Consider the following 12,898-nt stretch of genomic DNA (forward strand, 5'->3'; position numbering starts at 1 on the left):
TATTTGCTGCAGCGCGATACGAGTAAGTCGTGAGTACGGCAAGCGGACACACTGGTCAGGCGCATATGTTCGCCGTGCTCACGACATCGAACATAACCGGCAACAAGACCATACATTAGTAAAAATCGAATCGTGGCCATCATGTCTACACCCACAGCCTCCTTTAAATCATCCAGGTTCATTGGAACTGATAAATCCATACGTACAAACGAAAATGAAAAATTAAAAATTCTCAGAAAATTAAAAACTATTAGCCCAAATTATCTCAAACTCACTAAGATTGAAATTAAGTACCGAATGAATTGCAAACAACCAATATCTTAAATCAATGAACATAAAAACATTTTACACAATATCTAGCCCTGTCTTTTAAAACCACATTCAATTTTTTTAATGAACAATGATGGCGTTTATCCGCAGCAAACAACCGATTTATTATCTATGGCTGGAAAGTAAAGACGTTAATATCTATGAGAAACCTATGACGTCATTGGTCAAACCCAACGGGTTGTATCCCGTGTTTCAGCAGACCCTACTCATCTGATGCCTTTATTGACGGTACTGCACGTAACACGCTTCAGACAGAATTTTTCAGTGGTGGCAGTCGTTTACCCGTAAGAAGTAGCCAATGAGTCTCTGTTTCGTTTGTGGTTCAGTTGTGGTTGTAGGTAATGTGAACTACCGGTTCAATTCGTGAGCTGGAGCAATGGAATCAGTTGCAGCATTCATTTCGCCTTCACCAAGACCACGGAGGTTATTTCATATTAGAGCTGATCACTTCTGCTATCGGTTAATGCGTGCGCATGCCTGAGTTTTGCATTTCTCACGACTTGACTGACTCTCTTCAGTTTTTAAATAATATTATTTTCGGGGATGGGGCGTAGATTGCATTTCTGATCTGCAGAAACTCCACTATGTACCACTACGAAAGAAGCCACTGTAGAGGAGCTTCTTTTTTTGTGCAATATGTTCGACTTGCCTCACTCGATGCCTAAATTCGCAAGTATATAGTTTAATAGGTCTTTGAACACTAAATTTGGGGATCAGGAAGGCATCAAGTGGAAACCTTGTTCGTTATAATCGGATAGTAGTTTTGGAGACGAAAGCAATAGCGTGACTGACAACATTACATGTACCAGTGAAAGTAAATAAAAGTTATCAATGTACTGTTGGAGTACGACAAAATGGTGGTACTGTAAGAGTTACAGCCCCCTACATTTCACATCATGCAGTATGCGCAGTATCTCAGGAAAAAACAACAAGGGACCGGAGACCGGAAATATGTAGGTAGGTGCAGCATTTACTCTGAGGAGTATATACAAAATTGTAGCGAGTACACCCAGTAATTTGTATTTTCAGTGGCTGATACGATTTACGATATGTATTATTTAGAATTTTAATGTGCAGGAGGAAGGACTTCTGGTTTCACAGGCACAATTGTCTAGCTCTAACTGCAACATCAGCATGACCATACGAGCACAGAAGATGTGTTATCAGATGTTTGAACTCTGTCTGATGCCACCCGCTCTAAACAGCATTAATCGACCTTTCTCATATCAGTTCTTCCTAGCGTATTCTATTAAGTGTGGTGGGCGTCCACAGAATAAAGTTCCTGTACAACTATGGAAGTATTGATTGTTTTGATCCAAATATGCAGCACTCATCAAATTTTGCAGGTGACACACACAGACTCTTGCTCCACAAAACCGTGTTTGGAAGGAAGAACTCTGTTGATATACCTACGAATAACTCCAAAGGAAAACCGGCTGCTACCAAGTAACCAATCCAGGCACACAGCAAGATTGTTTCAGTTTAAATATCATTCAAAACGTGATCTATATGTAAAACTGTAATCCTGTGCTCCACTTTCCAATATCTCAGCGCAATCATAGCCATGAAAGAGATTTGTATCTGTTTCCACAGTAGTCATAACGCTCCATTCGTGCCTTTCACTTCTAAATAACAACGATTTCTTTTCAAGTCAACTAACACTGCAGTAGAATTGGCATCTGGAAAACTACTTTGGATGAATTGTGAAGTACTAGATGGCTGAGGTTATGTATTACTGATAACATTAAAATTTATCCACAGATATCATTATCATGTATCCACAACCATATATCAGCATCGTTAGAAAGAGGCTTAGTATATAACAAATAAAATTTCGTTTTTATTTCATCAAAAGTGTCATAAGAACAAATGATATATTTCACTGACATTCAGAATCTTGCGACACGAATCATGGTGTAGCTAGCAACAGGATTGGTGGCAGGACGCGTGTTGTATTCCACAGCAGGGCTGGTGACAGAACGCATGTTGTATCTGGCAGCAGGACTGGTAACACAGCGTGTGTTGTATCCCGCAGCAGGACTGGTGACACAGCGTGTGCTGTATCCGGCAACAGGATTGGTGGCTTGATGGGTGTTGTATCCGGCAGCAGGACTGGTGACACAGCGTGTGCTGTATCCGGCAACAGGATTGGTGGCTTGATCGGTGTTGTATCCGGCAGCAGGACTGGTGACACAGCGTGTCCTGTATCCGGCAACAGGATTGGTGGCTTGATGGGTTTTGAATCTGGCAACGGGACTGGTGACTTGGTGAGTGTTGTATCCGGCAGCAGGACTGGTGACACAGCATGTGGCAACAGGATTGGTGGCTTGATGGGTTTTGTATCTGTCAACAGGACTGGTGATAAGTTGCATGCTGTTGCAGGCAATGGGGATGGCGGATGCTATTCGTGTGGAGGCTGACGACGATGCTTTGGACACCACCTGCCCTAAAGGTAATGAGGCTACACGTTTTGTGGATACATGGGCTGCTGGTGATGTAACTTCTGTTTTGCCTGGCGATGAGGCTTGAAGAATTGCTCTTGTTGTGGGTGGTGACGCCACTTCGATTATAGGTGACGACGCCATTTGTGTCACGCCTGATGAGACATGTGTTGTAGATGGGGACGTGGCTGGAGATGCCACGTGTGTTGCAGCTGCTGGTTCAAGTTGTGTTGTGGATGTCAGTACAGCTGGAGACTGCAGTTGTGTTGTGGCTTCCGTGGCAATTCCTGGTGTGGCTGGTGACGCGGCTGGTGCAGCCACTTGTGGTGCAGCTGGTCGTTGATCTCGTACAGTGGATGGTGACGCAGGTGGAGACGCAACTTCTCTTGTGGCTTCTGCTGGCTCTCCTCCTGTGTCGGGCAACGTGGCTGGCGATACCTGCAGTGTTGCAGCAGGCGACATGGCTGGTGACGCCGCTGTTGTTGCTAATGCTGGCTCCTGTCACAAAAAGATATAATGGATGATGTTAAGACGTTGCTAAATGTGTTCCATGTGATACAAATTGAAAGATGATCTATTCACAATAGTTTAAATCATTAAACTAACATGAAATATTCCCAGTTCTTTGGTACATCTCCTCAGTACATATTTAAATAGAACGAAAAGAATAATTTTCTAACAATCATTATTGTGACATTGTAAATATTGTGAAATTATATTGGTGTATAAGTTATTCTCGTACATTTTATTTGTTCAGGTGTGGATAAATAAGAGCTTGTTATTCTGCGTAGTAATCTAAACACAAGCAAAAGACGATCATTGCTTGAAGTTCCACACAATGAACCACTCTCATTCACAACATGACGTTGTGATGTGTCCCAATCGCTTGATATGGATCATACCTGTAAGCTCACTTCAGCACCTATGAGGAGAGAGGCGAGGATGTGCATTTCCACTTCGCAGGGTTTCATGGTGGTCTGTGTGCTGCCAACTTATCCTCATCATCATCATCATCATCATTTAAGACTGATTATGCCTTTCAGCGTTCAGTCTGGAGCATAGCCCCCCTTATAAAATTTTTCCATGATCCCCTATTCAGTGCTAACATTGGTGCCTCTTCTGATGTTAAACCTATTACTTCAAAATCATTCTTAACCGAATCCAGGTACCTTCTCCTTGGTCTGCCCCGACTCCTCCTACCCTCTACTCCTGAACCCATGAGTCTCTTGGGTAACCTTGCTTCTCCCATGCGTGTAACATGACCCCACCATCTAAGCCTGTTCGCCCTGACTGCTACATCTGTAGAGTTCATTCCCAGTTATTCTTTGATTTCCTCATTGTGGACACCCTCCTGCCATTGTTCCCATCTACTAGTACCTGCAATCATCCTAGCTACTTTCATATCCGTAACCTCAACCTTATTGATAAGGTAACCTGAATCCACCCAGCTTTCGCTCCCATACAACAAAGTTGGTCGAAAGATTGCACGGTGCACAGATAACTTAGTCGTGGTACTGACTTCCTTCTTGCAGAAGAGAGTAGATCGTAGCTGAGCGCTCACTGCATTAGCCTTGCTACACCTCGCTTCCAGTTCTTTCACTATGTTGCCATCCTGTGAGAATATGCATCCTAAGTACTTGAAACCGTCCACCTGTTCTAACTTTGTTCCTCCTATTTGGCACTCAATCCGTTTATATTTCTTTCCCACTGACATTACTTTCGTTTTGGAGATGCTAATCTTCATACCATAGTCCTTACATTTCTGATCTAGCTCTGAAATATTACTTTGCAAACTTTCAATCGAATCTGCCATCACAACTAAGTCATCCGCATATGCAAGACTGCTTATTTTGTGTTCACATATCTTAATCTCACCCAGCCAGTCTATTGTTTTCAACATATGATCCATAAATAATATGAACAACAGTGGAGACAGGTTGCAACCTTGTCTTACCCCTGAAACTACTCTGAACCATGAACTCAGTTTACCGTCAACTCTAACTGCTGCCTGACTATCCATGTAAAGACCTTTAATTGCTTGCAAAAGTTTGCCTCCTATTCCATAATCTCGTAGAACAGACAATAACTTCCTCCTAGGAACCCGGTCATATGCCTTTTCTAGATCTATAAAGCATAGATACAATTCCCTGTTCCACTCATAACACTTCTCCATTATTTGTCGTAAGCTAAAGATCTGGTCCTGACATCCTCTAAGAGGCCTAAACCCACACTGATTTTCATCCAATTTGTCCTCAACTAATACTCGCACTTTCCTTTCAACAATACCCGAGAAGATTTTACCCACAACGCTGACTAAAGAGATACCTCTGTAGTTGTTACAATCTTTTCTGTTTCCATGTTTAAAGATTGGTGTGATTACTGCTTTTGTCCAGTCTGATGGAATCTGTCCCGACTCCCAGTCCATTTCAATTATCCTGTGTAGCCATTTAAGACCTGACATTCCACTGTACTTGATGAGTTCCGACTTAATTTCATCCACCCCAGCTGCTTTATTGCACTGCAATCTATTGACCATTTTATTCACTTCCTCAAACGTGATCCTATTTCCATCATCATTCCTATCCCATTCTACCTCGAAATCTGAAACATTACTGATCGCATTTTCACCTACATTGAGCAACTCTTCAAAATATTCCCTCCATCTGCCCAAGGCATCCACAGGATTCACCAGCAGTTTTCCTGACCTGTCCAAAATGCTTGTCATTTCCTTCTTACCTCCCTTTCGAAGACTGCTAATTACACTCCAGAATGATTTTCCAGCAGCTTGACCCAATGTCTCCAACCTGTTTCCAAAGTCTTCCCAAGATTTCTTCTTGGATGCTGCAATTATCTGTTTGGCTTTTTTTCTTTCTTCAACATAACTTTCTCTGTCTACCTGAGTTCTACTATGTAGCCATTTTTTATACGCCTTCTTTTTCCTTTTACAGGCTGCCTTGACTGTGTCATTCCACCAAGCTGTTTGCTTCCTCCTACTTTTACACACTACTGTTCCAAGACATTCTTTAGCCACTTCTAGTACTGTGTCCCTGTACCTTGTCCATTCCTTTTCCAATGACTGTAATTGACTACATTCAACTAACTGGTACCTTTCTGAGATCGCTGTTATGTACTTGTGCCTGATTTCCTTATCCTGAAGTTTCTCCACTCTTATCCTCCTACATATGGACCTGACCTCCTGCACTTTCGGCCTCGCAATCCCAATTTCACTGCAGATTAAATAATGATCAGTGTCATCAAAGAATGCCCTGAATACACGTGTGTCCCTCACAGCCTTCCTGAATTCCTGATCTGTTATTATATAGTCAATGACAGATCTGGTTCCCCTGCTTTCCCAAGTATACCGGTGAATGTTCTTATGTTTAAAAAAGGAGTTTGTGATTACTAAGCCCATACTGGCACAGAAATCCAAGAGTTGCTGCCCGTTCCTGTTGGCCTCCATATCCTCTCCAAATTTACCCATAACCTTTTCATACCCTTCTGTTCGATTTCCAATCCTGGCGTTAAAATCACCCATGAGCAGAACACTGTCCTTGTCCTTTACTCTAACAACTACATCACTGAGTGCCTCATAAAAACTATCCATCTTATCTTGATCAGTCCCTTCACAATGCGAATATACTGACACAATCCTAATTTTCTTGCTAGACACTGTCAAATCTATCCACATCAGTCGTTCGTTTACATACCTTATTGCAACTACGCTGGGTTCCATTTCTTTCCTGATGTAAAGCCCTACACCCCATTGTGCTATTCCTGCTTTGACCCCTGACAAGTAGACCTTGTATTCTCCCACTTCTTCTTCTTTCTCACCCCTTACCCGAATGTCACTAACAGCTAAAACGTCCAGCCCCATCTTACTTGCAGCCTCTGCCAGCTCTACCTTCTTATCCTGACTATCCAAAATAATATGACCGAATATTTATTGGGCCCCCTCTGGAATACAATACACAAGCGGTTATGGATATAGGGGATTAGGCCGTCGTTCCAGTACCAGCACTGTGCTCTGTCGTCACATCTGCCACAGGTAGCCTCCAATCCTGCTCTACAGTCCGCATATAGTTCCCACCATTGCGTTCCGTGATGAGGAGTGGACATCGAAGGTCTTATCGCCGACTGCTGTTTTCACCATCATTCATGCTCCTTTCATAGCTTACGACAGCCAAGCAAGTTAACCATTTACGAAGCACCTGACATAGAAGACTACCCGTTCTCAAAGACGCTGAAGTCAGTGCATTTCCTCATTATTGACCCGTATCGTCGCTAGAATGATACTTCATTTATTTCTGCTCCGTTTCCATACCTTCATTAGCGCACCACCTATTCCCAATCCCACGAGCGAGCTTTTGGTGTTGAGATACACAATGGGCATAATGTTCACGCAAATCAGAATAAGGTCTCTATATTACATACCGCAGAGATGTTTTCCTCATAATTTCCCCCTATTAATTTTGGCTATTAGTTCCTTATATCGTTGATAAATATAGAAATACGTTTGACACCTCATGCGAGTGCCAATTTTGATTCCCATCGATGTATAAGGACTAACCACTTAACAGGAGAACAGCGAATCCCATAACTAAAGAAAGTGACATCTCTTGACTCTTACAAATAACAGTAAAGTAGTTAACGCTCAAATCGTAGTCTAAACGAAGCAGTAACTCAGAACACCATGTTTTATCCCAGCCACTTGCTAAGAAAGATTGGCAAGTTTCACAAAACACCTAATAGTGAGTGTACATGGGATTGATGAAAAATAGTGCTTTTAAATCAAGTTGGCTGCTCGGGCGAGGCCTCTCAGAAGGCAGGTACCACGGCGCCCCTCACCTCCATGCTGTCCAGTGGGTGGCCAGGGGCGGTCTTCTCCTCCGGCTCTCTCCCCTTCCCAGTGGAACAGCAGGGCAGCCACCGGCGAAACCGGCGAAACATCTTCTGCAGGAAAGAAACACACTAAATATTGTCCGACATTCGGTGTGAATGCGGTGCTCTTTCAACGCTTCACTCTTCGAACAGACAATAACGCAAAGTTGTAACGGTTGTAACATACCTGTCCAATTACGCAGTTAGATGAGTCGATGGATAATTATTCTGTTACGTAGCATGAAACAGTATTATGTGAACTTCAACTCGGATTTTATTAAAGAAGATATCTCGAACCACCACCTACTACTTAATTACCCAGCACATTTGCTTCGAAAGAAAAAGCAGTTCGTGGATAGGCTTCTGACGAAATTCCAATCACCAACTTTCTCCTCCGAATTCGAAAATATTTTGTTGACATCGACCTATTTTGGGCGAAACGATCACCACTATAAAATAAGGGAAATCAGAGCTCGTACGGAAATATATAGGTGTTTATTCTTTCCGCGCGCTATACGAGATTGGAATAATAGAAAATTGTGAAAGTGGTTCGATGAACCCTCTGCTATGCAATTAAATGTTATTTACAGAGTATCCATGTAGATGTAGATGTAGTTCGGGAAAAATGTATGGAATTTTGACATAGGTTGATAATCCTTGATTAATTCTGCAGAAGAGTCAGACTGTTAAGTGCTGTGAAATATATTTAAAATCATACACGTCTGAGCCAATCTGGCCTGCGAGAACCTTGACAGGGAACTGAACAAATACCGGATGAGTCAGTGAATGTCAGCAACCGAATTTCTTCTAGGATTAAATCTTAAAAAGGGAAGCACACGACAAACGTGTATTTAACAGGAAAACCTTAATTTACCATGGACTGTTTGTACTGAATATTGCCGGTAAGACCGACTCAAAAACATATATGAAACGCACGATCATTTTAAATCAGGAGTGCCGTGGAAGATATGAATTACGCACACACTAATATTAAGACTAACCATTCATACACAGAAACAAGTTGCTCAGTAATGTAATAAATGAAACATCTAAATTGGGTTAGAGAGAGAACAGCCAAGACGGTCGAATACTTTAATAGAAAATTATTCCAAAATTAATAAAAATAATTTCTCTATACATCTATGAAAACAATGAATCCTAACTACGTTCTACGTTTTTCAAACGAGTATGATGTATAGGCCAACCTCTATGAGCAATCGTTTAGTCTGAAAGCATAATATCTTGTACTATTGTGTGTAGCTTGTACTATTTCCTAGGCGGTTGTATCAGCTTTATTTTGGACTACTTAATTTAATTCCATCCTGTGTGTGCGAACTTCATGTCTGTCTAACGGCGGACAATGACAGAAAGTACCACTTATTACATACCTTTTCCGAAGAACTGGTGTCCGGCTGGAAAAATGGACGATTAGGCTTCTTCTCAGATGGTAATACGAAGCTTTCACAACTTTCTTCTTTAAGTTGACTGTTAAGTTACGGTTTTTTCAGAACACCTCGAAACAAGACTAGAGCGCACGAGAACTATACGGACTCGCAATGTTCCTGGGCAACAGCGCAGATCGCTTCATGCGACACTGCATTGTTGACAGGCAACTCAGATGAGGATACGTGCTCTGTTGTTAACTGACTGCGTCCTACAGTTGCTACACAACGTTTCAGTATCCATATTTTACAGCATTTTCATAATCGTGTCTCTTTTCGACATAAGTGTGAATTTTGGAGTGAATATCTAAAGGCAAAAATTATTGCTTCAAATACGAAATACGCCAATGCGATTTCCGAATATACCTCTACATCTACATCAAACTCCGCAAGCCACCTAATGGTTTTTGGCGAACGGTACTTTCGGTACCACTATCTGATCGGAGGAACTCTGTTCCACTCGCGAATAGTGCGTGAAAAATTCATTCTTTCACGTACTGAACTACAGAACAACTTTTACGTCACTTTAAGTAGTCCCCTTTCATCCCCAATGTAAATATGTTTATCAATTTTATGTAGTAACGTATTGTCTTATACTATTAAATGATTCCTGAGCATTGCGTGGCTCGTGTTCCCGCCATCACGTAATTGACACCCTGTTTTTAGAGTACTTCCACCTCACTACGTTAATTTAAATTACTGCTGTCACTGAGTTGCTGCTTTGACTGACCGTGAGCGGTGCTAGCAGCGCGTATCCATATATTGCCTGTCGTAGTATCTTTGATCGACTGCTGTTGCCTCCCGGTAGTTGTCTGTCGTAAGGGAGTTCGGATTGCGAGTTCGGATTGCGAGTTCGGGTCTGCCAGTCATCTGCCACGCATCAACTGAGCCGGCCCACGGTCTTGGTGGATCGTCGGTCGGTCGTCGCGTTTGGGATCCGCCGATCGCTCATGAGTCGGCTGTGTGTGTGTGTGCGTGTGTGTGTGTGTGTGTGTGTGTGTGTGTGTGCATCGACTCCCGATCTACGTCTTAATGCGTGATTATTTATTGTTGGGTATCGTTCAGGTCTTCGTGCAAGTGTTTGTCAGGTTGTGTGTGTAGTTGACGTTATTTCCACTGACGACTATTTTAGATGTTCTTGTCATTCCGCAGCGAGTTGGTCTGTTGCTAAGGACCAGGGAAGTTATGTCCCCGCGGTGCAGTCACCTGGGTCCGTTGGCATCCCCTGGGCAGTGTCGGAGTGTTTGTGGAGCTCACCGATCACTATAAGCTTCGTGGTTCACCGACCCAGGACGTCAAAGTTGAGTAGTGGTTTCAACTAACCAAGCCACGTCCTTTCGTGTTGTGGTGCTTCGTTTCGGTGGTTTGTTGTTGGGGAGGTTTCCTGCGAGCAACGCCGATTATTTCTACTGCTGAAATTTAGCCGCTGTGCGGTGCAATTAACTATTTTGGTTGACTACAATTCGGGTGCACCAGTGGAATTTTCTGCCTTGTGGCCGTTAGTGTTCCGATTACCTGCCCTGGCCACTAACGAAATTCCATGCAGCCTCCAACATGGTGTGTAATCTTGACAGCTGATGTATACTCCATTGTGGATTATCAGGTTTATAACCTTTTCTCTTTGAGCTCTCATGTACTAATTGATGGGAAGCAAGTTGTTGTGTCGGTCGGTCCGTGGCTGCCCCGGCTTGAGTTCCGACGGATCAAGTGTAGTTGGGCTCACCACGTGTCTCACCTAAGGGAACGAGAGCACACCGACCCCCTAGAGGCTTCTGAGTGCCACCGGTGTTTAATTATCTGTTTTTAGCTGCTTAAAATTTAAGGCTTATGGTTATTTTTGCTTTTTTCTTAAAAAAATTGCAAAATTAATTCTTTAATTCATCTTTCAAGCTTAAACATTGCGGCCTTCTTCCTTTAAAAGGTTATGGTAATATATTTTAAAATTTTGAAACTTAATTGTGGCCTTTAGCCTTTGGTATTGCATCTTGAATATGTTTGTTCTATCTACCTTGCTGTGATGTTTTTTAATTACTTTATTGCTGTCTTAATTGGATTTTTATCGTGTTGATTTGATAAGATTTCTTGTTTGGAGGCCTACAACCGTGAAAGAATTGCATTCCGTAAAGGTCCGGCTATGTACTGATTTGGTTGTAAAAGTGTTATTAAATTACAATAAATTACAATTAGAAGGCGAAACTGACCCCAACCTAATTTGCCCATTTACACAATCTTAATTACCTGTTCTGTCAGCGGGTTTAGCGGGCGTATTAATTCATTTATAGAGTAGCATTTTAATAGCTGTAGTCAACGACAGAGGAAGAGCCTAGATTGTATTGTATTTGTATCTAATTGCATACAAGAGCAACTTGCTTCTACAGACGTACACTGTCACATGGGAACCCTACCGCCAGTTTGCCTTCGAGCCCAACTTATAGTGTCGCTGTGGCCACTGAAGTACGAAAGCTAATTTCATTCTTATCCGAGTGTGAGCGATGCCGTGTGTTCGGGAAACGAAAAGAGCAAAAAAGGTTCACTCTACTGATATTGCAACAATTACTGCAATTAACTCTTTCTAGTTGGTAGTACTATCATCGTTGAACTAAAAATGGTTCAAATGGCTCTGAGCACTATGGGACTTAACATCTATGGTCATCAGTCCCCTAGAACTTAGAACTACTTAAACCTAACTAACCTAAGGACAGCACACAACACCCAGTCATCACGAGGCAGAGAAAATCCCTGACCCTCATCGTTGAACTGCAATTTATGTATGTGAGTTGCGAAATATTCATTAAGAGTAATTCTAATGTCGGTGCAAATGCTTATGTCCAGATATAACATAGGAAATGACTATGAGAAGACTAGAGAAACTCAGAGGAGAAAATTACTCTTCCACAATCATGGCGCCAGTCGCTTCACGAGTTTTCGATGTGAAAGGTACTGCCACCCACCGGCTCACATTTACAAATTTATAGACACAAAGACAACTCACACGTTTTGATGAGCGTTTCATCAGGGGAGACAATAATGTGCAAATGTACCGACAGTTAATGTCATGTCATGTAAAATAAATATCTTAATATAGGTTAATATAATATTGTCCTTGTTTTCTATATTTTCCCTTCCCGTATCAGAGAGTACTTTACTGGCTATCTTCAAACACTAAATAATACGCATAAAGAGGGAAAAAAGCAGGATCATATATCGGAGATGAGAAGATCTTAGACTCCAGTGATGCATTGGGAGGCCCGTCCCCCCCTACTTCGGTCAGTCTTTGAGGCGGCTCACTACAGAGAAATGCTCTCACAATTTACATGATGGTACCACTTAGGTGGTACTCCGTCATGTTCAAAAATGAAATACTGATAAAGCCAGATCCGAGATATTTAGGTAACGAAGTTCCTGTTATCGTCTTCTCCGCAAATAGAACGGTCTGTAAACATGTTCTCGAAGAACGGCACAAAGCACACGAAGTTTTGGAGAGTCTCCGTCAGGCTTGTCTATGTTGCTGTGTACCCATATTCTTACGTTCTGTCGCTACTCTTGTTAAATGAAATTTACCCTCATCACTGAACACTAAACTTTGAAGGACATTGTTATCTTCCATCTCAACGCACAGACCGAATTTACAAATTTGAACACGTTATTGCCATCAGAATAGCTTGTTTGCAATTGAATACTGTATTGCTTCAAACTCAAATATCGTCCAAAATCTCGCCTTTCGGAATGGGAAACTCCTGATTGTTACTCAGACTAAACTGCTACGGAATACACTTATAACAAGAAAGGAAAATTAGAGACCTATAC

General features: G+C 42.1%; 1 protein-coding gene across 1 annotated transcript; it reads right to left on the bottom strand.

The window, feature by feature from the left end:
- Window positions 1-2,219: 2,219 nt before the first annotated feature.
- Window positions 2,220-3,233, bottom strand: LOC126416827 (mucin-1-like). Its single transcript, XM_050084710.1, has one exon. The coding sequence runs from the start codon at window positions 3,231-3,233 to the stop codon at window positions 2,220-2,222; it is 1,014 nt and encodes a 337-aa protein (XP_049940667.1).
- Window positions 3,234-12,898: the final 9,665 nt, after the last annotated feature.

This window comes from Schistocerca serialis, chromosome 8 (assembly GCF_023864345.2).
Source record: "Schistocerca serialis cubense isolate TAMUIC-IGC-003099 chromosome 8, iqSchSeri2.2, whole genome shotgun sequence".
In the NCBI taxonomy this organism is placed as follows: Eukaryota; Metazoa; Arthropoda; class Insecta; order Orthoptera; family Acrididae; genus Schistocerca; species Schistocerca serialis.

Excerpts from the sequence above, each read along its gene's own strand:
- LOC126416827 (XM_050084710.1), bottom strand. The coding sequence starts at position 3,233 with ATGTCGCCTGCTGCAACACTGCAGGTATCGCCAGCCACGTTGCCCGAC.